Source organism: Alosa alosa, chromosome 14 (assembly GCF_017589495.1).
Source record: "Alosa alosa isolate M-15738 ecotype Scorff River chromosome 14, AALO_Geno_1.1, whole genome shotgun sequence".
In the NCBI taxonomy this organism is placed as follows: domain Eukaryota; kingdom Metazoa; phylum Chordata; class Actinopteri; order Clupeiformes; family Clupeidae; genus Alosa; species Alosa alosa.
The window spans coordinates 15,558,415-15,586,145 of NC_063202.1; the positions used below are offsets into that span (position 1 = coordinate 15,558,415).

At 46.9% G+C, this 27,731-nt stretch overlaps 1 protein-coding gene across 1 annotated transcript in view; it reads right to left on the reverse strand.

The window, feature by feature from the left end:
• Positions 1-26,687, reverse strand: part of lmo1 (LIM domain only 1) — a 29,471-nt gene extending 2,784 nt beyond the window's left edge. The window contains exons 1-3 of the mRNA XM_048263619.1: positions 25,788-26,687; positions 7,601-7,814; positions 401-526 (exon numbers count right to left, since the gene is read on the reverse strand). Of these exons, the coding sequence (XP_048119576.1) occupies positions 401-526; positions 7,601-7,814; positions 25,788-25,809 (362 nt within the window). The 5' untranslated portion in view covers positions 25,810-26,687. The remainder of the gene's footprint in view (positions 1-400; positions 527-7,600; positions 7,815-25,787) is intronic.
• Between the last annotated feature and the right edge of the window lie 1,044 nt (positions 26,688-27,731).

Genomic DNA, 27,731 nt, shown 5'->3' on the forward strand with positions numbered 1-27,731 from the left:
GTTCGAGTCGCAAATACAAACACGTACAGAAAAAACACACAGTCTGGGTGTGTCCCCAATAGGAAATAATTAACAGAGCGTTGCTAATTCAAAGCTACTGACTAGTTTGCTTTTGGGAACAAAGAACAGCACATTAAATCTCTTGGCATTTTAGACATTGATAGAAATGACATGTGCGAATAAGCTCCCACATTTTAAAAGAGTTTTTGAGGGGGGTGGGAGAGGGGGTTGGATGATGGCTGGATCCATTTGAGATAATGGGCATTTCAGCATGGCATTATGGATTTCAAAAAGGCAATCATGCCACAACGTTGTGATCTCTCTCTCTCTCTCTCTCACACACACACACACACACACACACACACACACACACACACACACACACACACACTGTCCTTACCTCTGGTTACAAAGCTGACAGGCGAAACAGTCCAAATGGTAAACATTATCTCTGGCTCTCATCACCATTTCAAAGGCTGGGATGAGTTTACTGCAGGCTGCGCAGTTCCCCGTCGTACCAAAGAGCCTGAGAGAGAGGGAAAGCAAAAGAGAGCGAGAGAGAGGGGTGGGTGGGGGGGTGAGAGAGCACAGAATCCCTATATTAGACACTTTACCCACGTGCTTCAGCAGAGCCCATATCAGGGTATCAGACTGAACTACACACAGAAATGAAGAAATAAAGGTGAGCAGACAGAACAGCACAAAAAGTCTGGAAACATCTAATGCAACACAAAAATCCAGCTTGGCACGCAGTCAGTGTTTTTTGTTAATGAGGGTACAAACCTAGATGTTAATTCTTTGCTAATGATCTAATTAAAATGATCACATGGTTCTAATCCTCGTCTTCAAAGAGTTTCCCCTAGCACATTGCAAAAGCAACAAAAACAGGTCTGAGGCAACCAATTGAACTGTTGAAAGTTTTCTTTTTTAAATCCAAACTAACTAATGACTGTGCACCAACCAAAGCCAGATGGATTTTTTACACAAGAGGGCTATATTCTATAATGTAGGCAAAGTTCAAAAGATTCCTGTTGCAAGGATATGGCCTCTGTTCTAGGCTCTCTCTCTCCTTCCCTTACTCCCTCTCTCTCCCTTTCTCTCTCCCTGTCTCTCCAAAGTAAAGAGGGATAAGGGGGGGGCGAATGTAACCTTGGAGAGGTAACTAGATGTTCGATGGTGCACAGAACAGACACACAACCTCACATTTCTCAGCTGTTTGTTTAAGCTTATTAGATAGGAGCAAAACCATCAAGGTCACAAACAGAGAATGAGGCAGTAGTGCAGATCTCTTTCTATTCCAAAGCCCTTTCCCCACATTTCCATTTCCATTTTCCAAGTGCCTGCCCCCATGTTTAATTTGGAGATTCTGAATCACAGATACACTTATATATTCCACTGAACAGCAACACAAAGAGACCAAGTGGGAAGAGACTGAGAGAAAGAGAGAGAGAAAGAGAGAGAGAGAGAGAGAGAGAGAGAGAGAGAGAGATGGAGAGAAATAGAGAGAGAAAGAGAGGGAGAAAGAGAGAAATCGAGGGAGAGAAAGAGAGAAAGAGAGGGAGAAAAAGAAAACGAAGTGTAAAAAGGAAAGCCGTGCAAGACAGGATCAAGAGACACCCAGATTGCCTCTTTGACAGTATGTTAAACACTTTCCCCAAAAGTTGCTAGTGCGGTCATTGAAGAGGAGTCGAAAGTTGCTCCCCCCACCCCACCGCCGACCCAAACCCCCCATTTGAGCCTCTCTCTGCTGCTCTCCAGCATCTATCTGGCAGACCCTGCCGTTAATTAGGCCACGGATGCCCCGATGAAGGCCTGCCCCACCACCACGCTGAGGTAGCACTCACACGCACGCGCACGCTGAGAGAGCGTTGTTCCAGGCGATAGGCGAAGTGTTGAAGCGGGGCATTGTTAGAAGTGGTTAACGTTCCAATAAAAATGTGTTTGCGTTGGACCTCTGACACTCTGCCGAGACTGTGGCGTGTCCAGACAAGGTGCTGCCTCGCGACAAAGAAGGAGGAGGAGGAGGAGGAGGAAGAGGAGGAACTAAAAGCAGAGGCAGAGACGGGGGCTGCTTATTAAAATGATTGTTGTCAGGCTGTGAGCCCTGAGTTAGTGCAGAGTAAGCGAAAGTGCGCTGTGTGAAGGAGCACTCGCCCACGTTACACAACAGAGGAACCTCCACTGCCAAGACCCTCCGCAGCACTCCAGTGAAACCTTCCACCGGCTTCACCTCTCCAGTTTGTTTGAGGAATGTATTATGTTCTCTGCCTGTGCAGCCCCTCTGTAATACAGTGCAGGCCAGATTTAACCTCCTGTGCTGCTGGTGCTCTATGTAGCCTTGTAGCCGCGTGCTAATCACTGGGGCCTCACCACAGGAGCTGAGCGCTTCAGCTGCGCTGCCAGAGGCCTTGCCGACCCGGTGGTCCAACTTAATCTCACTCTCTACTGTCACTTAGCAATGGGCCTGCACTGTCTCACCCCCAAACTGTTTGATCTGAACAACGGACCCTCTCTCCCTCTCCCTCCCTCTCTCTCTCTCTTTCTCTCTCTATTTCACACACTTCACACTTTCTCACACACACACACACACACACACACACACACACCACTCACCAGTCCTGCTCACTTGTGCTTCAAGATGAACACTTCAAGATGCCACTGTCAACTCACACTTTAAAATGACTGACTGACGAGAACTAACTTCAAAAAGTGGAGCGGCGTGGCGCAGTGAGGAATGGTGTCTTCTGAGGAAGCAGGAGGCCACGGAGTAATCCTAGCGCTGCTTGTCACACACATGCAGTGGGGCAGGGGGGATTAAGTGCCACTGCGAGAGCAGGTTTGTTTGAAATGGAAGGACAAGAGCTGGGCTGCACACTTTGGCTGAGTAAGGGCACAGGGGGCCATGGCTGCGGAATGCTGAGAATGTCACCAAATTTTCATGTGCGCAGGATCCCCGAATGCATCCAATCCAAACTAATCCCACCACTTTTTTCCCTTCCCCACTTGCCTATTTCATTTGAAAGATATGTATAATTGCAGATCCAGACCTGTACGTGTTTGCATACAGTCAGTGTGTATAGTGTGTGTGTGTGTGTGTGTGTGTGTGTGTGTGTGTGTGTGTGTGTGTGTGTGTGTGTGTGTGTGTATGCAAAGAAGAGAGATTGAGAGAGAGAGAGAGAGAGAGAAAGAGAGAGAAAATTTGAGTGAAGTGGTGCTCTTTTAAATCGGGTTATTAAAGGGAGACTGCTACACATCTTCATAACTGATATTGCAGTCGTCCACATTTTTTCCTGTGAAGCAGCAGTCAGTTTTATGGTGGCTTTTCAGACGTGGGGAAGGACGGCCTCAAAATGGAGACTTTGGTGGTTAATTTAAGTGGATTAGGGGGTTACAGACACTCATTTGGAAGGTCAGCCACAAACTGTGAAACACGATGGCATGGATTTTGAGGCGGTATAATTTAAGATAAAATTAAACCAACCATTATATCGACAAGGCCATTTAAAGTGACTTTCTGGAGAGTGTGCTGAAGGACTTCTGCATTCCTAGGAGTTTTCGACGACTTCACAGCTTGCACGCTGTGTAACATATGGTACTGATGTTACAAACATGCATCTTAACACATGTTTTGTTCTACAAGGCCACTGCATACATTGAGGTTCTATAGATACCTAGAGTATTTTAATTTAATATTTGTAATAACTTTAAAAATGTGGATGGTATCGGGATCCAACAACTTGAAAAAAAAATGAAAAAAATGTTAAATTAAATATATCAATGTTTATACTGTTGCTATGACACTGTTCCTGCGTATGTTACATAGCCACCTAATAAGTGACTTTTCATTTCTACTCAATACACTTATTGTTCATTTTCTGAATTTCCTTTGAACCGTATAAACATAGACACGGTTCAAAAAGAACACTTTGAACACTCCGAAACCCTTTACTGAGCAAAAAGAACACTTTGAACACACAAGCCCTTTACTGAGCTTTCAGGCGTGCGCTAATGGACACAAAAGGAGAAGTTTCCGCTACCGAAGTGTCCTGCTAAGTAGCGGAGTGATTTCCACAGCATCTTCAGGGACAGGTATTCTCCGAGCCCGTTTGAAGACACTGCATACAGCATCGTCTCTCTACATCTTCTGAAGCCAGCAACAGCTCTCCCGGCCTTTCATGTTCGCCAGCGATTATCCTCCAGCTAGTCAGGAGAGGCTCTCATGCTACCTGCGCTCGCAAGCCGTCGCCGCTTTCACATTGCCTATCGCTTGTGTACAGTTCGCTGTTTTATTTATTTTGTTTTTCTTCAGAATGCGCTGAAAACGATCGTTTTTTCAACAACAAAAAAAAAAAACTATTCATGTTTTAAATTATTTCAATATATTTTTTGCCTTGATAGAGGCTCAGGTGTCAACATTTAAGCTGTGATTGACATTGTAATAGTTGTGTAAATGCCCAGGCCTCCTCCACCCATTTAGGTGCTTCAAAGAAACTTCCAGAAGCAGGGCATGTTTTGCCTTAAATGTCTCCCCATCAAACACCCCAAATGAGCAAACTCTGTAAATTACACGTTGATAGCCTCCTCATGAAAAGGTATCGCCGTCTTTAATTAGACTGCCCTTTTCGCCCATTGTACAGTATGTCCCCCTTATTTGGTGGGGAAAAAAATTAATTTCAATTAAAAATGTAAATCTCTTTGATAAGGAGATGACTGATATGTCCAGTGTAATATAATACATTCAATGGGGTTTGAAGATGAAAACGATTTCAGGCCCAGGGTCCTGCGCCATCAGACACACACAGGTCTCTTTGTCCGCCTGCGCTGGCGAGGTCACTGGATCCTCTGCCAGCAACGAGAGGCGGAGGGACGAGGGGAAAAAAGAGGGGGAAAAGGAAACGGCTAATTAATCTATTGTTCTGCGCGATAATGAAGGAGTGTGTGGAAACTGCTAATAAAGGGCTCCAGCATCTCCTGATGGAATGAACTGAATGTCAAGTGCAGTGGGAAAGTTGTGACGCTGTGAGGCCTGAAATGTGTGTGTGTGTGTGTGTGTGTGTGTGTGTGTGTGTGTGTGTGTGTGTTGGGGTTGGGGCCTGAGCCGCGTTTGGTGGACCGGTGGGGGGTCCAAAGAGAGAGAGAGAGAAAGAGAAAGAGAAAGAGAGAAATGGTAGTAGAGAGCTGGAGGGGGGTGCGCGTTCATTATGTTGCTCTCACTCCTGAAGGACAGACACAGACAGAGCTGCTCTCATAATTAATGTGCACATGGCAGGGCTCCAATACCACAGAAATAAAGGAAGTACGTTTGATCCACCCGCTTGTCTTTAATGAGGTGCCTGTCTGTATGAGGCGTGTGCGTGTGTGTGTGTGTGTGTGTGTGTGTGTGTGTGTGTGTGTGGTGTATGTGTGTATATGTGTGTGTGTGTCTGTGTGTGTGTCTGTGTGTCTGTGTGTGTGTGTCTGTGTGTGTGTGTGTGTGCATGCGTGTGTGTGTGTGTGTGTGTGCGTGTGTTTGTATGTGTGTGTGTGTGTGTGTGTGTGTATGTGTGTGTGTGTGTGTGTGGGGGGGTGTTCAGAGGAAAGACTGGTCTTCATTAGAACAGGTGTGGTGACTCACTCTGCCCCCCTCCATCCGTCAGGCGGGCGGGCAGTGGTGACGGCGTTAGTGTGGACGGCCTCACCTACTTTTGTAAAGGCCGCCGCTGAACAGCCTCTTTCCCAGCAGCCTCTTTCCCAGCCCAGCGCGAGTGGGGAAAGTTTTTAATTTGTTCCATAATAGAATTCATCTCAAGCATCTCCAGCCATTAAGTGGCACACATTTGTCTCTGGCTGAGGAGCTGACGAGTGGGAGAGATTTCATTAGGCCATCAGGGCCCGAGCACAAACACAGGAAGCCTTTCTCTCTCCAACTCTCTCTCTCTCCCTCTCTTTCTCTAGCCTCACTTTCCCTCTCTCCACTCCTCAACTGCCTTTTACTGTTCTCTCTCCCCCTCTCTGCACTTTTTCTCTCCTCTTCTGTCTCTCTCCATCTTCCTCTCCTCCTCTCTTCACCCCCTCTCTCTCTCTCTTTGAAGAGAGCTTTTTCAGCGCTGACACAGTGGCCACTGTTAGCCTCTTACACATCCCCATTTTTACCCACAAGGCCCAGGTGCTCAGGCTGGGGTCGTGGCCTTTATAATGGACAGTGAAATTAATCTGCTGGGGGAAGGTGGTGGGCGCAGTGGGGTGAGGATGGAGGGGTGGGGTTGCTGGGGATGAGGATGGGTGGAGAGCACTGGTCTCTCTCCAGTTTAATTGAGTCAAACGCACTTCTCCTGGCACGGTGGACGCGCTGCGGTTGATTTCAGTTGGCCGCTGCCGATACCTGAGCTCCATGGCCGCAGCACTACTGTCCCATATGGCCTCGGCCGGCCGTGCAGATGAGGCCTCTGGTGAAGCCGGCTGGCCGGTGCGGCATAATGGCATTAAGCCTGGGAGATGATGGATGGGGGGGCGACCTTTTCAGCATGGCTAAACCCCCACCCCCACACACTCCATCACCACCACCAACACCACCATCCAACCAAACTTAAGCCCCCAGCTCCCCTTTCAGGCCAGGCCCAGTGTGGTGTTGGGACCTGTGCACTGGTGGGTGGTTGGTGGTGGGGAGAGGCCAGTGGGACTGCGTCCCCCCCCCCCCCCCCCAGTCTCAGGGAATAAATGACTGGATCTTATTGGGAGCCCTCAGGGAGAGAGACTTAACGCCCAGGAAATAATCATGTTTAATTTAGCAAGCAGATGGCAGAGAGACGGGGGGTGGGGGTGGAGGGGAACAGTACAGCACAGCACAGCGCCCAGGACATGGAGGCTGACACCACACTGTCGCAAGAGCTCCTTCTCTCCCTCTCTCTCTTCCTCCTCTTCTTCAACCCCTCCCACTCTGCTGCTCTTTTCCTCTCCTCCTTTCTCTCCCTCCCTCCTTATCTGCCACTAGCTGCCACTTACTGATGGTCTGGTAGGAGGCAGGGCTCCGTGTTCATGTAAACATACAAAAAAATGTTAACTAACCAAAACGCAAACAACCAACCAACCAAAACACACACGCAACTTGGAGCTATCTGCTCAGGCTGCCAGGCATTCCTTCTTAATTGACACAAATGGAGTTCAGTTTACGGCAAAGCGCCATAATGTGGCGGGAACATGTGCTGGGTCCACCCTAAAACAAGCCCTGGAGAATTAGCAGCCTCTCCGACGGCATCTCACACACACTGACTTTCCCCATCTCTTATTTCACTACACTACATGACAGCAGCTCTCTCTCTCTCTCTCTCTCTCTCTATTTCTCCAAAACTCACAAAGAAACCAGTTGGAGTTCAAATATCCAGACTGGCAGCATCTGAAGAAAGTGAGTGCAGTACATTTTTACTAATGTCATGAAGACCTGGGTGTCAAAAGCGCACAAGTGTGTGTGTGTGTGTGTGTGTGTGTGTGTGTGTGTGTGCATGAGAGAGAAGGAAGAGAATGAGAGAGCAAGAAAAGAATAGGAGAGAGAGAGAGAGAGAGAGAGAGAGAGAGAGAGAGAGAGAGAGAGAGAGAGAGAGAGAGAGGTGGTGGGTCCCCTTACCTCAGGTAGTCTCTGCGACAGAGGATGAGGTTGGCTTTTGTGTAGAGGGTGGAGCCCACCTCCCCGAGGCGGCAGTCGCAGCAGGCACATTTCAGACAGTCCTCGTGCCAGTATTTGTCCAGGGCCTTGAGCAGGTAGCGGTCTTTAATCTTGCGATTGCAGCCAGCGCACCCCTTCTGTTTCCCTTTGGGCTGGACAGAGAGCATCGGCACACCTGCAGCGATAAGGAGACAAGCGGCCCGCCGTGATTTACTGCCCAAGTACACCACCGACTTTTCATGTTCATGTTTTGCTCGTGTCCCCCCATACAACCCCCACCCCCTCGCTCATGCTCAACGTGTTTCTTCCCGTTTTTTTTTTATAAGGCCAACAGCCTCCAGAGCCACGCCACGTCTGATTCATATGCATTAGCATGCCGCGGCTAACAGCACTGCATAGAGATAGGCAGCCGCACACACACACACACACACACACACACACACACACAGGTCACTTTGGACACGGTCCCCCACAACCCCTCCCCCCTCTATTTCTCCGCACCCTCTAAACATGTACGCAGGAGCTGGAGTTAAAGAGTCCAGGGTTAAGAGACAACAAAAACAAATCTTGAGGGGAAATTGTGTCTGTGAGCGGCCGAAAGCAGACCGCTCCTCTGGGCTGAGCGCGCTAGCAGTCTGGGCCCTTGGCTTGGTGCTGGTCAGGAGTGGATGATGGAAGTGCCTCATGGGCTTTGTTTGGTATAGATTAACATTAACCTTTTAAAACACTGTTGACCACAAGAAGGTTGCTCTCAGCCCCCTGTGAGGTACATTATTGCCTAAGTACCTTTCAGAGTACTCTCTCTCTCTCTCTCTCTCTCTCTCTCTCTCTCTCTCTCTCTCTCTCTCTCTCTCATACATTTTACATCACATCGCTTCCATTCATTTAACACATATTGAATGTGTGTGTGTGTGTGTGTGTGTGTGTGTGTGTGTGTGTGTGTGTGTGTGTGTGTGTGGTGTGCGGGTTTGGTTACACACACGCAAATTGCCCTGCTGTCACATGGCCTCTCCTTAAAGTGTGCCTCTTAGCCTCCTAAAGGACAAATAAAGTCCATTTAATAACTGCACTGAACACTAATAGTCTATCTGTGCCTGACATTTGTGTTTGGGCTAAAAGCTGCCCCCGGGCCACCGCTGACCAAGGCTGCCTAGCCCAGCGCGGTAGCGGCACTGGCCAGCGCGGCGCGGCAGGGCACCCCTCTGCCACACTAACAGGTCTGGCACAGCTGAAAGCCTCGGCCAGCAGCTCTTAAGACACTCTCCCACACACTGAGCTATTGATCTGACTAATAGAACACACAGCAGCGCCTAACGTCACTTGCCTCTCTGCTTTCAAAACACATTTCACTCTTGCTCTCCCCCTCTCTCTCTCCCTCCCTCCCTCCCTCCCTCCCTCTCTCTCTCTCTCTCTCTCTCGTTCTCAAAAAAGACAAAGAGAAACATCGGGCCCATTCAGTGCCACCACCACTGCAAATACCTGGTGAAAGACAGAGAGACAGAAATACACACGTAAAAATGATATCGGAACTCCCCCTATTACCGTCGGTCCCGTATTTCCGCCGTCTTGCGTGTATGTGTCACTTAATATCCATTTCTATACAAACCAAGACGGCGGACTCCTAAAGAAACGCAAGCACTAAATTAGCTATGTACCAAAAATGACATTTTACAGTGACTCGAAGAGCTGTAAACAGTGTTGTAAGGCTGCGTGTACACATCCGCTTGGAGCTCCAGTGAATTTTAATTTCATGGCGAGAATTCTCGGTCTAACCGTTCATGTGCCCGTTGAAACGGTGTAAATAAAATGACCCATCAGGCCAGCACTATAACTTTGAGCGTGGTAAACAAAATCGGATATTTCAGGCAGTAAATTCCTGTTAAGAACCGAACCAGATTTTGTTCAAATCTACACATCTATGGCTACTGAAAAATGTAAGGTTCATTTAGCAAATGTTATTTTGAAGTGTTAAAAAACATCTTTGTTTTAGAATTTCCGAAAAAAGTGGTGATAATTGGGGGTGTTACGATACAGTGTAGAAATATATCATACCATGCAGAAACACACACATGTAGGTCAGCATATCTAATGCCATGTCATATTTCTTTCTAACCTTATATTTTTTATTCAGCATTGTTACTTTAATACGAATGCTGAATGGTGCATTAACAACATGTGAGCAGTTCACCAGCACAGTATGGTGCTACTGTTAAAGATGACTGGCTGTTAGTCGGTCTGCAGATGTCAGGTCTGAAGGCAGTCCGATTAGCCAACACCTCTGACTCCTCTCTGGGCACATGCCACATTTGTATTCATCAAGCCTCAAAACACCTCAAAGCCCTTCTCTCTCACACAGAACTTTGTTCTTGAGAATATCAAAGAAGTTTTTCCTACCTTTCTCTCTTATTCTGACAGGCATATAAGTTCAGCCCCCCCCCTTTCTCACACACACACACACACACACACACAGAGACACACACATACACACACACACACACACACACACACACACACACACACACACACACACACACACACCTGACTTTATTGGATCCAGATTTGTTCAGTAATTTCTGGCTATCCACACATCAGTAATACCATGAATGTAATATAATTAGCATTTCCCCTTTTAAAAGCGAGAGCGAGCTTGTTAGTTAAATTTATAGTTTGGAAGAGAGCGAGGGTCCTGGCGGTATTCAGCCATCCTATTTCTTTATCAGAAGTGGGAAAAGGGAGGCTAATTGGTCCAGGGCTGCTGATGGGAGCCATCAATTAGTTTTCCTGCCTTCTCTCTCCAGACCCCCCCACCCCCCACCTCCTTTCTCTCTCTCTCTCTCTCTCTCTCTCTCGCTCCCTCTCTCTCTCTCCTCCACTCCTTCCTCCAAAAAAAAAAGGAGGCCCCTTGAAGCCGACACATTAGGATCACAAAACTCGCTATAAATACCAATGCTCGGTGTAAATGAAGCTAAAAAGCTTCAAATTGAAGCCACACTAGCTGAGGGCGGTCTTTTTCTACCTGCATTTCATGCCTTGTTAGAGGATCTCTCTGCAGGTACGCCAACAGTGCTCTCCTGTCAAGCTTCTTGCAGAACTAAAAACAGTCTTAATGAGGAGAAAGAGTGTCAGCCGGTGTGTGTGTGTGTGTGTGTGTGTGTGTATGTATGTATGTATGTGTGTGTGTGTGTGTGTGTGTGTGTGTGTGTGTGTGTGTGTGTGTGTGAGAAACTGTGAGAGTAAAAGTGAGAAAAAGTGTGTCTCTACATTGCTGTGCTTGCTTGCGTGCACACACACACACACACACACACACACACCACACACACACACACGGCAGGGGAATCGGCCTTCCTTCAATTCCCTTAGGGATCAGGCAAAAATCTTTAATTTGCCTTTTATGACAGCTAATTAGTTATTCTATTCAAAATCTTTGCTTTAAATAAGAGAACTAATTATACACAAAGGTCGTTCCCCCCACCTCCAGAGAACCAGGCGTAATTGGTTTAGACCCCCCACCCGACACACACACACACACACACACACACACACACACACACACACACTCACCAGCCCCTTAACAATGTGCGTGTGTGTTTTACACCAAGTTAGCAAAAGAGAGAGCTTAACCCTTTCTTTCAACTGGCAGCCGAGTGGTCTCTCTCTCTCGCTCTCTTTCTCTCTCTCCCTCACTCTCCCTTTCTCTCTCTCAGTTTTCTTGGATCCTTCAGCAATCTTTTAAGCCAAGCCGTGTGTGTGTGTGTGTGTGTGTGTGTGTGTGTGTGTGTGTTTTTTATACAGAAGACTCGTCTCTTTCCCTAACCCAGATTTGTGAGGTGTCTGCAGCCACAGCGAGCTTCTCCTCTCCTCATGTCTCCCCTCTCTCTTCTCCTCTCACTCCTCTCCTCTCCTCCCCTCTCCTCTCTCTCTCTTCTCTCTCCTCTCCTGCTCTGTTGCAGTCTCTCTGGGCCAGTAGGCAGCCGGAGTCACACTTGAGGGAGACCTGGATTTGAACAGAGCTGATCCACATGTACACACACACACACACACAAACACAAAATCCCCAGTAGTTATAACACATTCTTGGACCAAAAGGCAGTTACAGAATAAGTGATGCCACACAGTAAGCACTTTGAGTCTCTAATGTGGGGAGACGTCCCCTCTTATTTCTATCTTTATTTATTTTTGTGCTTTAGAGGAGTGCATCTGTCACCACGCTGTGGCCGTGCACCACACACACACACACACCTCTCCTGCACCGGCTGTGCACCACACACACACACACACACACACACACACACACACACACACACACACCTCTCCTGCACCGGCTGGTCCTCCAGAGCGGCCTGCCTTCCGTGCTCTGCCACCTCGCAAGAACAAAAGTAACATTATGGAAGGAAACAGCCGCTGGAGAGACAGCGCCCACTTAATCCAATCCATTTAACAGATCCAGGAGCAGGAGCAGGTGACCTTCCTGTGTCATTCGCTCGCCACCGCCACCGCTGCAAAAAGCTTCCCTCGACCGGCCATGATTCATATTCTAAGAGGGGATGCTTTCTCTTTGCTTTAAAGAGGGTGCTCTCGTCTTGCCAAACATCTTCCTAAAGGAAGGAAGGGCGGGTGTGTTTGTGTTTGGGAGGGGGGGGGTGCATGGGGGAAATCATTTAATCATTTGCCATTAATACTCTGAGCCCAGCCTGTCATCTGCCCCCCAACCCCCCTATGCCCTTCCTCTTCTTCTCAAAGGCCTTATCACTTAGGAATATGTACAGTTACATGTGTGTGCATTCGAAACTGTCAGACCATGTTCTTTCCATTACTGAGATAGCATCCAATTTCCATGTAGGCCTATTTCAAGTTCCATTTTGCAGCTATCAAAAAAACAAATCAATGTGGTAACCCTTTTGATGTATTTAAGGTTTAAAGGAGTCAGGGAGAGAGGGGTGGGGGTAGAACAGCTTTGTGCTCTCAAGGAATCGTTTTAAAGCTTTACAGCACAATTATCACGTCGGCGGCATGGCAAACCAATGTGTGTGCAGATTAAAAAAAAAGAAGGGGGGGGGGGGGTTGACAGGGAGGGCTAGGGACACTGAAGAACCCCCCTCCCTCCCATCTCTTTTTCCCTCTAAGTTACATGGCACCGCGTTGGGTTCTAATCTTTCAGACGACGGTTTTGGGGCGGCATTGAAATGAGCTGCTCTCCTTTGCATTCTAGCACAAGGTCACACTACGTAATTAAATCGATCTGATCAATTAGCCGGGAGTGACACCTTGATGGGCTGTGGGTTGGCATGTGGAGGGGTAAGGGGCAGGGGGCAGGAGGGGGTTAGGGCCTTCTGCTGACAGCGCCGTGCCCGCTACTTGCCTGACTGGCATTGAGAGGCAGCCTAGACCTGGTTGATCTCTGCTCTGCATGCCTTCTGTTTGCATGACTAGTGTTGAGAGAGGCAGGCTGGGCCTAGTGGATCTCTACACTGGCATTGATAGGTAGGCTGGGCCTAGTGGATCTCTACACTGGCATTGATAGGTAGGCTGGGCCTAGTGTATCTCCACAGGCACTGATTGGTAGGCTGGGCCTAGTGGATCTCTGCACTGGGCCTCCAGTAATTATCCCCCTGAACTGCTGTAAATAACGGGCAGGCATCACCACAGCACTCCGAGGACAATGTGTGTGTGTGTGTGTGAGAGAGAGAGAGAGAGAGAGAGAGAGAGCGAGAGAGAGAGAGAGAGAGAGAGTGTGTGTATGTGTGTGTGTCTGACTGATATCCCCACAGCACTCAAGGGACAAATTTGCAGAGAAAAAAAATCAAGATGTGCCCTCATTGTGTACGGTGCGCAGCATCTTTGCTCGCGAGTTGCCCCCACCCTACTCCACCCTCCTATCCAGGCACTCGGAGGTCCTCCTGTGAAAGACATCAGACAGGCCCAACCATCTAATTACGCCGTGATAAACAAGACGCCCGCGCACGGGGACAGCCCACAAGGCTCGAGAGCGGTCACAGGCGCGGGTGCTTATGTCCTGCAGACAGCGGTAATTATGACATTTTACGACATGTGCAAACGACCCTGAGGGCCGTGAGAAACAGCAGCAGAGGCAGCGGCAGAGAGAGGATTGAGACACAGATGTATGGGAATAACAGACCGAGCCGACTGACATCTGAGCACATGGATGGCATCGTGGTTGTTATGGCCAAATGCTGACCTCTCCCTCTCTCTCTCCCTCTCGCAGTCTAATGGTAATTAAGAGGAGTGAGGGAAGAAGAAAAACTCAGCAAGTAAACCAGCGGTTTACAAAAAAAAAATTGGTGCAACCGTCTCTTTGAAAGAAGCAATGCTGAATTCCCACAGGACTTTGTTCTCCTTTTAAACTCTGCAGACTTTGATGACAAAAAGAATTGAAATCACATTGCATATGCTAAATCCCCCAGACAGTGTTTCCCAGTCAATGAATGCATGGCCAATAGCATATGAAATATATCATAAAAAAACACTTCACTTCACGGGTGGACTTGCACTCTTATGAATCGCAAGTCGTTTCTCGTGTGTGTGTGTGTGTGTGTGTGTGTGTGTGTGTGTGTGTGTGTGTGTGTGTGTGTGTGTATGTCAATGCCCGTGTCGTAAAACGCTGTGTCCATGGCAATCCTGAATGGTATTTGTCACGGAGCAGGAGCGGCCAGCACAGAGGTTAATGGGGAAGCCCAGGCAGATGTCCCGCCATTGTCTGCGCGAATCAGCCGCTCTCAATCAGCTCACATCATTACAGTAATTGAGCCTGTAGACGCTGATTCTCCTCTGCCGCCCAAGACAAAAGCACAAGACATCTGGTCATCATAATATCAGGTGGAACATGCCTGCCCCAAAGGCAGACAAATGAAGGCAAGGAGAAGAGGATTTAAAATGACGAGCAACACCGCCACAGACAAGCTGGTGTCTCTCGCGTGTGCAGTGTTGCACTCAAGGGAGAGAGATACAGAGAGAGAGAGAGAGAGAGAGAGAGAGAGAGAGAGAGAGAGAGAGAGAGTGTTGAGTAAGTATTCACAGATGAGGAGACAGAGATAATGAGGTTGCGTGTCATATTTAGTGTGCATTAGGCATGTTGTGATTAATTCGGCTATTTCTGTGTGTGTGATCACGTATGTCATGTTTCCAGGCTGTTGTGTATGAATGCCGGGCTGTTTGCACAAGCTCTCGGTTTGCATGCTCGGATTATGACATAATTAACACCTCTGAAAAGTGAGGTGGGGGGAGAAGGGGAGAGGAGAGGAAAGGAAAGAGATAAAGAGAGAAAGAGAGGAGAGAGAGAAGGAAATAGAAAAAGAGAGGGAGGGAGGAGAGAGAAGGAAAGAGAGAAAGAGAAAGGGGGAGAGAGGAGAAAAGAAAAGAGAGAAAGAAAGAAAGAAAGAAAGAAAGAAAGGGAGGGAGGAGAGAGAAGGAAAGAAAGAGAGGAGAGAGAAGAAAAGAGAGAAAGAGAGGAAGGGGTAGAGGAGAGAAAAGAAAAGAGAGACAGAGGGAGAGGTGTGTAGAGAGCAGGGTGGAAGGGATTGCAGGACGGGCAGGCAGCCGAGGAAGGAGGCTGTTCATTAACGAGATGCACTTTCGCAAACTTTGCAGCCCGGGCCCGGCGCTAATAAGCCCCGCTGAAACGAGTGCAGCCGCTACCGCTGCGTCCCTTGCACTGACCCTGGCAGTGCCCGGATAAGGGAGGGTTTTTGTCTCCAGGAATAATTGCTCTTTTCACATGTTACAAGTGTGCTGACCCCTGCGGTCAGCAGCCCCCCCACCACCACCCAGCACCCCCACGGTAATTACTCCTGATCCGCTCCAAATGAGGCGGCCGCATTAGTCCTGCAATAACACTGGCCCGACTTCAACCACGGCGTGGGGAGTCTCAGCAGAGCCGCCTGGAACAGGCCACCCTTTCTCCAGCCCACTGGTCATTTCCATCACGTCAGACCGGCATTTCTTACACTTGAAGTCAGCGTCGAGGCCCAAGGCCCTTTTTGTGGTGTGTGTGTGTGTGTGTGTGTGTTAGTGTGTGTGTTGGAGGAGGAGGAGGAGGAGGAGGAGGCCGAGAGGCTTACTGAGCACATTGTTAGCTCCTGGTGCCCGTTACTCGCTGTGGTTTGGCTGCAGACGCAATCCCAATTAGCAGATAACTGCATTAGGGTGTGTGTGTGTGTGTGTGTGTGTGTTTTTCCACACTTTTCACCCCCCTATTATTTTTAATTTATTCACATGGGGTTAATTAAAAGAAATGTATCACAGAGATATGCAACAGCTTTCTAATTAAATTCATTACTGCTTATTTTGAGACGTGAAAACTGGCAGAGTTTCCGCGGTATTACAGAAGGCAACTTGTTTCCAACACTCGGCTGCTTTTGCTAGCATAGTGAGATTACTGCTTCGGAAGGTGAGCTGTCGACAGCCCTGCCTCAAACGCGACCAAGGAAGGAGAGAGAGAGAGAGGGACCAAGGAGGGAGGGAGAGAGAGAGAGAGCAAGGAGGGAGGGAGGTGGAAGAAGAGAGAAAAAAATGCAGGTATATAAAAGTCTAAAGAGCCCATCGCTCCTAACCCTCGTTATGCAGGGTTACCGCTGAGGCCCTGGAGACTCTGAGAGGGGGAGAGGGATCAGTGGGACCAATAAGGCGTCTGATAGAGAGAGGAAAGGGAAGTGTGTGACCCGCTTCTAGCCAATCAGCTCGTCCTCCCGCTGTCAGTCAGGCGTTGGGCTCGGCCTTGAGCGCCGGATTGTTTCAGGTCCCTCATCTCCGCACCTGCCTGCCACACGCCGCAACAAACACTCTCCATGCACTTAGGGGAGTTTCGCAACAAGCACCGCTCGCGCGGTGACCTTCGCCCAATGAATGCATCTACATGTATATGTGAATTCACTTCAATTTCTCATGCGCAGATTACATTAGCATTTCAACAAAGGAGGAAATCCATCCATTCTCAAACGAGATCTTTTCAGCGTCTGATAAAGGGCCAGCAATCTTATCTGCCATTTTATGGCCCATGGCGGAAGGTAACCAGTAGGACTGCTCGCACCACCGCTGCTCTCTTCCCTGTGCTGAATAATGCCACAACACTTTTACCACCCTCCCATTAAAAATGCATTCAAGTTGTATAAATGTAGCCCTCTAAAGTTTGAGTCGCTCCCAAGGTGAGGAAGTCATGTATGAAATTCTGTCTGCCCAGCAATTACTCAGGCACTTATTATTTCAAAGGGATGTGCCAGGAGACAGTTGTGCCATCGAGGGCTCTTGCCAGGGGGAGAAGAGTGGAAACACCACACGGCGGAACACCTTTTGGGACATTTAAAGTCGAATAATGCAAATTCACCACAGGGGGCAGGAGCTTGTTAAACGTTCCCCCAGTACCACCCACGCTCCGTCCCTGGGGGGATTCAAGGACTCTCGCAGGGCTGCCAGACTAGGTGAGGTAAACAGAGAAGGACAGGATGGTGTCCACTTCAGTATAAGAGGCTAGGTCAGGACACCTGGCTGGCTGTACGCACTGTGCAGGGCCCACTGCTCCCTTTCTCATGGACAGAGGTTAAGTTTGTCATATACTTGACACATTGGTCACTGCACACGCAATGTGTGGCGACACCTAAGTGCTATAGGCATTTAGTATACTTGCGCTTGCCAGTGTGATACTTGTTGCCTTCTTCTTCTAGAGAGGCTATCGCCACCGACTGCACACTGTCCAAGAAGCAAAAAACATAGACAAGAGGACCAGCTGCAGTATCAAGAAAGGTCTGAGCAGTAGAGCTCCTTTGATTGAAAATAAATCTCTTCACATTACCTTTTGCTGGATTATTGCCATGTCTCTGATTCCTAGTTACTTCCTCTTAATCCCCCCACAAAAACAAATCTGCCATTCACCTGTGCCGCAACTCTCGCTGTTAACTTTGTTAACCAGCTGAGTATTTAATTTTCATGACCGTTTAGGCTACAAATCAGCCTCTCAACTGTACTGCAACTCTCGTTGGTAACTTTGTTTACTTCTCCAACTGACTATTCAAAGTTCACGATATACAGTATTTCACAATTTAGGTCCAATTCTATTACAAACCACTTAGAATTTATCTTTATAGCCTACTTTCATTCACGTTAATAAGCCTTTTAAGTTTATTTAGGATGTGGGCTACATGAAATGCCAACATGTGCTACAACTCTCGCTGGTAACTTGGTTTACTTCTCACACTCACGCGCGCAAGGCCAGTAAGGACGAGTTAAGGGATGCCTTTACACAATCAGCAGAACACCTGTCTGTGTCAGGTGCGCTGTAAATGTTGTATTGTGTGTGTGTGTGTGTGTGTGTGTGTGTGTGTGTGTGTGTGTGTGGTTTGGTGGTTCTTGCTTCTGAAGCCATTCCCAGTCCACACAGAGGTGGTGAGGAGATTTCACCTTTGTGTGTGGGTGCTAGATGCTATTGACACAGGGCCCAGTCAGGAGTGTGAAGGGTTAATATCGGTAAGAAAAAAAAAAAAAAAAAAAACACGCACACTCCATTACGGTCCCTGGCAGTCGGCAAGAGACTGTCACTTCAAAGTGTGCCGAGGAGCAGAAGAAAGCAGGCGTCTGGGGGCTGTTCTGTGGGTGGAGGAGGCCATTACGAAGCGTGCTTGCTTACCACTTGCAATTAGAGCCCCGCAGACCAGCCAGGGTGTGTGGACTGCAGCTGCCATGCTCTAATGGATCAAACTGTGGTTGTGTGGCCAAAACCCTCGGTCAACATTGATTAATTCCAGCCACCCCGAGCCTCCCAACAGCGCCACACCACACTACCACATCTGCCTGTTCTCAAGGGGGTAAGGTGGGGGGAGGGGAACAAAACCTGCAATCATAGACTTCAATTAATCACTCAAGGACTGATTTATTGAAAGTCAACCACTGAGATGGGATGTGCGTCTCTGACATTGAAGCTTTTCCATCTGCGTCTGCCAGTGGTGCCAGTTTTTTTCAGTTTCTCTACAGCCCCCTATTTTTTGTTTGTTGTGGCCTTGTTATGAAAGAAAAAGAGCCATTGAATTTAATATCCACATTGTATCCATGGGTACGTTTTTAGCAAACATATTGCTTTCCCCCCACCCATCCCTGCAAAGATGGCCTTATAAGTTCAGTATGTAAACACTATTATTCCAGAGTTTTCATTACATGTTCCGAGGGGAACTTATTGATCTTTGAGGCCTAAAATGTGTGGGAATACATTTCTCATTTGATAAACAGCCTCTCCCTTACGAGTAGCAGAGTCGTCTGTTGGATATGAACGCTCTGTGCTTTGGGGGGGGAGAGAAATACCTGAAAGAATAATGCACAAGTCTCTGAAATCTAGGCCATGTAATATGCTAAAATTCAAAATGGAACACCGAAGTGCATCATTCCCATGCTGTGTTTTTAAATGTGAAGGAGAGGCCATACCTGCATGCTTCAATCTTGTGGGGAGGTAAACAGCCCCGTGCTGAGTGCCCAGTGACTCTGGGCACTGGCGGAGTTCATAAGGTCCGCTCCAGGCCTCAGCTCCCTGCCATTATGAGCCATGCAGCCATGCTAACACACTTAGCCCAGCGTTTCTGCTGGGTCACCCCATCTCCTGCCTACAATCTGCACACACATTAAAGCACTTTCAAATGTTTTAAATAGTTTCTTCCCTCCTGGAATGGCAAATTGAAATCACATCTTGAGCCGAAAAGCATTACCTGTTTCATAATTCAGTTGCACTCCCTCACACACACACACACACACACACACACACACCATTCCCTTCCCTGGGTTCACTAATCCCTACCAGCTCTTCTGAAAAACACTGATGGGCCAAGAGGAGAGGAATAAAGTTGCACATTAATGAGTGATCCTGTGGGACCCTGCCTTCTGACCACGTGGGCACAAACACACACACACACACACACACACACACACGCACGCACGCACGCACACACGCACGCACGCACACGCACACACATACACACACATACAAACACACAGGGACGGTACTCCTGCAAAGGCACGGGCCCTAACTCTTCGATAAGTAAACAACACACAAATATGTGTCTGGGGACATTTTGAGGAGGAGAGAGAGCCGTTAGAGAGCCTAGCAGTTAATAGGAATGATGGAGGATCAATTTGTTTCATGATGGAAACTTGCATGCATAAACAGCGGCACAATAATGCAACCGTATTCGATTTCACCCCATAAATGATTCATCACGGCAATCACCCGCTCATAAACACTCAAAAGAAAAAAAAGAACTACAGATGACACTGTTCTTTTGTACATCTAAATACCGCTCAAATGCTATTCCAACCCCTTCCTCCTCCTCCTCCTCTCCCTCTCTCTTTCTTTCTCTAGCTCCACTGAGTGCTCTAACAACACCAGTCCTTGCTGAGGATAGAGCAGGTAGCCAGGAACGCTTCACTCGAATACCATCTGATGGGGGTGAATTTTCTAAACAACAAAAAACAGGATCCCTTGCTAATGAACAGCAATGAGATCCTCAGCACCACTTCCAAACTCCATGTGAAGGCCTGCATGGCGATCAGTGGAGGTATCATTAGTGGGCTTTTATCAAGTTACTGTATGTGATGAGGTTAATGAGGAGAGTTTATAAAGTCTCCGCAGTTTTCCACGGTGCAGACACCTGAAGACGAAGACATTACCCCAGTCACTACTCATTTACTTCATAATTAGGAGTGCAAAGGAGAGAGAGAGACAGAGAGAGAGAGAGAGAGAGAGAAAATATATAAATGTTCCACAACTCTTTCAAAAAAGGTTGCTCCTCTTAGACAGGTTCATTGAAAAAAGGGGAGAAGGGGGAGGAATGAAAGAGAAGCCACCTGCTTGTAAACTTGTATAACTAACTCAGCTCATTACTGAAGGGTACGGGAAGGGAGGCAGGAGGGAGGGAGGGCGCATGAAATGAAATCCATAGGAGAAGAAGGGAGAGGGGAGGACAAGGAGGAGGAGGAGGAAGAGGGGGAGAGGTGAGGAGGAGGAGGAGGGGTGGGGGTGTCGGCTGAGGTAAAATGAAAAAAAAAAAAAAATACATAAATGGAGAGAGAGACGGACTGTGATGGGATGGAGCCAAGTGTGACGACCTGCTGTGGAGAGGAGCAGCGTGTGTGTGTGTGCGTGTGTGTGCGCGTGTGTATGGGGTGGGTGTGAGCAGCACGCAGACGAGGCGACTCAACCTTGCAATGAGAAGTGGCAGCGAGTCGGCTACAACAAGGCAACTCGGGGGAATAACATGTGGTTTAAAGACCAAAGGCAAGTAAATTAAAAACCACCTACTGTAAAATCATCAATATGTAGCTATATACCCTCTTTCAGCAGAGCATATGTACTATTACCAGGAGCAAATCTGCTGGGACGGGACAGCCTTGCTCTGGCCACTCCGCTACTCTCCACTCTTAAAGCGGCAGAGCCGGACGTCTGCAGGCCCGTGCACTCTGGCTGGTGTGCGGTGCTGCCTAGCCTAGCCTAACCTTACACTGGGTTTAAATGGTGTTACAATGGGCCACGGGTGTGCCAGCACCCCTGCCACGCAGAGTGCGCTCTCTCTCTGCTGACGGAACTCTCTTCCTCCATCTCTACCACCCTCCCTCTCTCTCTCGCTCTCTCTCTCCCTCTCTCTGAACACAGCACCTGTCTGCATGTCTCAGAAGTCAAGGTGAAAGATAAGGTTGCTTTGAGACATTTTAAAAGGCAGCTGACTATGACAGTTCACCCAGGCGCTGGTGTGTGTATGTGTGTGAGGATCATATAAAAAGGTTCTCTATGTTATAGAAGCTGCCGCGATGCCGTCAAGCCTCCGAGACTGAAGTATTTCATGTTTACTGGAATTATTTCAGAGTCCCTACGCCGCACCACTGTTTTGAACCATTCTAATCAGTTCGACTTGGAATGTGATCCGTGGCTGTGTTTATGTGTCACATAAGACAGTGCACACTGTTCTGCAGTAACAAAGTATGTTTACACAGCTTCGTACCTAAATGAACCTTGTAATGTGGAATGTTGACAGTATTGTGTGGGTGTGTTCACACCAGCGTTGCATGTGTGCATGGCAAGAGAAAAACGTCTGGATTTAATGAAGGCCCTAACGGAGTGTAATTGATATGGCATATACTGTAGCTCAGATTAGAGGTCCATCTGCATTGGAGGCAGGTGCACAATGCAGATGGCATGAACCCCTCTTTAGCTACCTCTCTCTCTCTCTCTCTCTCTCTCTCTCTCTTTCTATCTCTTCCAGCTCCTCTCCCTCTCTGTCTCTCTCTGTCTTTATTCAAGCTTCCTTTGAGTCACAGAGAAATGATGGGAAATGATATACATCTGCAGGCACTGATGTGAGACTGCTGTTTGATAGCGATCTGGAGCATTGGGACAGACTCAGAATTGGGTCTGGTGAACTCTATGTATGGTGAACTCGGCTGCGGATCTGACGGAATCTTGCACAAACTGTGAAAAATTGGGGAATGGATTTCCTGCCATCAAATTTTCGGATATGCGGATGGGGGACATTTCATTCAGTAAATTTGTCGACAGCATGTTGGAAAGATTATTTTGTAAGATTCGAGTGACAATCTTTGTTTTCATTATAATACATAATATTCTACATTAAAAACCCAAACTGTTCAGGCCAATACTAATAAAGTTAGAAAAAAGCAATAATGAAGCATTGTCCTTGTGATAAGGCATCATCACTACTGCAGAACACTAATATAAAACTCTGAAATGAGGCATTATATTGCTTGAGACCTAGGGCAAGAAAAACATTGATGTAATTTCAATATCTGAAATTGGCAAGTTTAATTTAGAGTACGAACAAGCCAATAAGCTGAGAAAATAACAAATACAAAAGAGAAAATTACATTGCGGGTAGGAAAAAAACGAAAGGATTTAAGAAATGTATAAAAGTAATCTCCAAGTGGAAATTAGAAATCAAGGCACAGAGAGGAGAATAACTGAAAAGAAATATTACTGTCCACTTTCTAAATCAATATAACATTGCTACCAGACAGAATTACCATGGTAACTCGGGTAAAGAATGAAGCAGTTCTTATTATTTCAAAATAAAAATCTGAGCCTGGAGCCTAAGTTTTATTACAGCGTGGTGACGGATTGCAGGGCCTGTATTCATTTGAAACATCGCTTTTCAATCACATGCTTTATGAATGTACAAATTTCATTGGACAGCCAGTGTTGCAGGGTCATAAATGAAAGCGAAAAGGTATGGGAGGATTTATCTTCAGGATTGAGAAGTGGCGATCCCCCTTCCCCCCTTCTCTGACCAGGTGTGTGTGTGTGTGTGTGTGTGTGTGTACCAGCGTCCAGGATGCGACTACGCTGAGTGGCCAATTACTCCCGCTGCTCCTGATGGTTTTTAATACCTTGAAGGAAAGAAAACCGCTTTTTTTCCTCTCCCTCGCCAGAATTAAAAGTCAATTGGGAACTTCCTATTGGAAAGGGGCGAGATGGAACGGAAAGTAAAAGAAAGGAAGGCACACAGTACATTTTTACCCACTTTTTCCACAGCTGTCTGTCTGCGTGCTTCTCGGAAAACTCGGTGGCCATCCGTGTACCATTTCAGCACCACCCCAGAGAGAGGCCACACCAGACACAGACACAGTCACAGCCGCCCACTCATTGTGCTCCAGTGCTTTTGTATTTGAGCATGGGAATTAAGGGAAAGGTGTCTCACAGCATCAGCTACACAGCCCTGTTTCCTAGATGCACGTGTGTATGGGGTACTGTGTATGTGTGTGTGTGTGTGTGTGTGTGTGTGTGTGTGTGAGAGAGAGAGAGAGAGAGAGAGAGAGAGAGAGAGAGAGAGAGAGAGAGAGAGACGGAGGACAGAGCTAGAGACAGTATGACAGGTGCCTTCACAATAAGTAGACCTACTATATAATTATGGCACCCATTTTAATAGATCCTCATTACTCTAATTTAAGAGAGGCCTGATCAGTTAGACTGCTAATTGGACACAACGCAGGGAAATTAATGACCCAATATTTCCGAGAAACTTTTACATTTTTAATAAAGATTACTTGACTAAAGGTTCTTGGCAGAGTAGGTCATAGCACAAATGTAAGCTATTGTGACTGTTAAAAATAGTCGGGTGGAAGGAACTGATTTGTATCCTACTTTCCCAAAAGAGGCTTGGGGAAGAGAGAGAGACATGATTATCTTTCTTCAAGGAAGAGCCGCTTATTTCCCAAGAATATTTGGAGGTTTGCAACACAGACTTCCCAACAATTCTGTCCACAAACCTGTTTGGATCTGTTTGGTTTATTAATAAAAAAAATAAAAAAAGTGCAAATGGGGACAGTATATGAAAGCTCACGGTGAGTGTAGCATACAAGCATGAAAATGCATGCTGTGCTTCTGTCTAATGGGCTATTTTATAAAGCCAGAAACAGCCATGTACCATCACACACACACACACACAAATAAACAAAAGTGTATGGGCTATTTCTGCAATGGCCATGGCTGTGAGGATGGCGTGGCCCTTTAGCTTGGAGTGGGGATGCACGGCACTCAGAGCCGCACTGACACACACCAGCAGCGCCACTCTCCCCATCCCCTGCCAAAATACCAGTGCAGTTGGTTGGCCCCAGCAAGCAAAGGGTGAAGCTTTTAGGCAATGAGCAGCAGGTGATCTCAGCTTCTCTGCAAGTCCTAATGCTCCTAAAAGCCACTCTCCCTGGTTCCGTAATTGGGCTTCAGTAGTTAATGTAGTATTGACTGCATTACATGCTCCTGTGCATCCTCTTCCACTAATGCCATTTGCATCACCTTGTACATTTACCATATTGCTTAGCCAATAGCTGTTAAAAGCAATCTGAATCATGAATCATATGGGGAACTTTTAGCAAGACAGACATCCAAAGGAGACAATTTACAGTTGAGTTAATCTGAGTACATTAGCAAAACATGGATTCAGCTGGGCAGACCAATTTATGCTTCTACGTCAATCCCTTTATTGGTTTTTAGATGGGTAGGTGAAAGGATGCTCTGCTAGGAGAGATATGAAACATCCATTTCAAACATAAATAATGGGTCTGAAATGCAGGCCATTACTTTGGGGGGGAAAAGAGCCTCTGGCTAAAACAGTATGTGTGATGACAATATTCCATGAAAGATGACAAGAATGGCCCATTTTAGGTCGGAGAGGGTTGTTGGGGGACAGTTTTGTGTGAACTATATTAAGAAGCGATCCTTCAGCAGAGATGGAAAATGACATTAAAATGGTCTTGATGGAAGTTTACACTTGTCCAAAAATAACATCACAAGCTGAGAGTAGTTTTCAATCGAACTTCCCCGCAGAGGTCAAGTGATGCGGGCTATCTATCAGTTTGGGGTTAGGGAATGGTGGACAGTCAGCATATTGAGGATCGATTGAAGTCATCTACCAGGCAGCAGTGATAGAGTATAAGTACTACACGGTTACAGGTTATAACAAGTTTGTGTTATTCTCATTTGAAATAAATAGTGAGATTCAGCAGCATAAAACGCGTAAAAACGCACTGAAGTGAACACAGGTGCGCGTGCAAAAAAAAAAAAAGAAAAAAAAAAAAAAAGTGAGTCTCCTATTCTTATCTGAAACGTATGAGCTTTGGACTGCACCATGTTCGGACCTGCTGATGTGGACCACCGGCCTACACTGTAGTAAGATAATATTTGGCAACTTCACATTGGGAGAGTGTTGTTTGACCATACATTCACGTTGTTATGGTCACATGTAGCCCACTGTCAATACAACGTTAAATTGCAGAAGGAGCCCAAGTACACGAGCCGTCACTTGGGAAACTCTCTTTAAACAGTAGAGGCTTTCTGGGAGTATAAGACTGATGTAGCCTAATTATGTCTCGGCGACTAGTGCCATTAGACAACCAGCGATGTTTAATTAGAGTGGAGTAGCCTACCTTGCAGATCTGCTGAGTAGGTAAGTTAGACATCCTTAGTAGAATGAAGCACGCTTACCCACAATATTATCGCACACAAATACGCATGGCGTAGCACGAAAGTGCCTCGTGTTAAAACAATTACATTTGTGTCCTAGCTTAAAGCCGTTTAGCCTTACAAGAATAAACAGAACCATACTAACGCCACCAAACACGTCGGAGGTTTTTAGCGTAGCCTACTAGTACTTACCCTCCTCCTTGTCTAAGACCATCGTCCTGAGGAACGAGGTGTCCGGCGCCAGGCGATCCGTCCTCGGCTCCAGCAGACTTCACCAGTCGGTGTACTCGTCGTCAGAAATTGCTGGGCAAAAACCACCGGATTGCACTTGCACGGCAGGCTTGAAATTGCAGGAGCGTATGAGTATTGGGTTGTTCAATAATGGAAACCCATGTAGAAAGGAAACGAGAGGAGCGATTGTTATTCTATTGTTAATTTCGTGGATAGCATACAGTGCGATTCCCGGTTCAGCTTTGGCTCGCTCCCTCACACGGAGTAAATGTCCACGGCACGGACTGAACTGTAACTGCAATTAAAAACGTCTAAACAAGATCGAATCGTGTCGATGTATTCCATACGAAGCAGTAGGAATTGCAAAAGATAAATTCGACTTGATTTCGTCCGCAGTGAGCTTTTCAAATGCCTATCGGTACATTAAACTGCCGAGTTGTCCGTACAGTGAAGCGTTCTTCTTTCCCCTGCTCTCATTTGCTCCGTAACTGTAACTATATTCAAGAAATCCAATTGTAGACCCGACAACTGCTAAAAGCATACTCACACTGCCTATCCCTCCCAATTTATGTGTGCTGCTCTCGCTCCTGCTACTGAATAAATGTGCGCAGTTCCCAGAGACCCTCGGATTCCCCTGTTAATTAAATCAATTCATTATGCTCAGATCTGATTAGCGGCCCTTCCCCCCTCTTTGAATCAATTATTCAATACACAAACATAATTGCTTGTGCCAGAGGTGTCTAAGTATTAGCTTATTTAACTCCAAGGACACTAATTACCCCTAGGGCAAGGGAACTTTTCTCATTAATTCTGACAAAACACAAAAGCACAGCTAAGGGAAAGAGTGCGCGTGTGTGTCCCGGTGAGTGGTAAAGTGTGGAGTGCGCATGTGATGTAGTGTGTATGTGTGCGCGCGCGCACGTGTGTACGTGTGTGTGTGTGTGTGTGTGAGAGAGAGAGAGAGAGAGAGAGAGAGGGTGGGAGGGAGAGAGAGAGAGAGCAGTCATCACGTAGGTGGCGACACATAACGTTCAATTTATTTTCACTTTCTTCGTCTGTTATTTTCTGAAGGTTCAACTGAATTGGCATCTTCTTGCGTGTAACCCGTGTTTTTCTGGGAAACAGAGATCCTTGCGGTGATCAGGATGGCCAGAACCACTTTCCATACGTAGATAAACAGTCATTTTTAAAGCGGCGCACACACCAGATGGGCTGTGTTTTGATCAGTGGCAAGATAGAGGACTCAGTTTCGTATTTGGTAATATAATTGTAGGCTATTATGGCTTGGATCAAAGTGTTGTTGTACATTGGAGAGCATTAAATAGCGGTACTTTCACTTGCCCTGTAGAGACTGTTAACCAATTAGGAGAGAGATCCTACTAAGATTAACCATTAGGCGAGTGGAGTCGGTTACAAAAGCGTTCTGTTTGTCAGCAGGGGCGATCTGCCATACATACCCAATCTGTTATTTACTTTTCTGTAGACTTAATTGCCACATAAATCAATATTTATGGAGAAATATACAATGACTCTATCAATCTGTCATGCAACGAGAGAGGCCTGTGTTATGATCTGCAGCCAAAAACAGGCTTTTATGTAAAATAATCATGAAAAAAGAGCGGTTAACCATTCTGCAAGGATGATCACTTTGAATATGATGGCGTCCAGGACATCCATGAAAATATAATTTATTAGATTGTATGTCTGAGATTGCATATTGGCCTCTAATGCATTCTATTACAGAGAGTGACTTGCTCCCTCCAAAGTCAATGATAATTTTATCCACAGAGAAATGGGTTTGTCTTGAACACAGGGAGACTGTGCTACCCCTGAAATCAATTGTTTGATCCGTCCCTCAGTGGCAGACATGGTTGACTTTTTCATTTCTGCAGGCAGATAGATTGA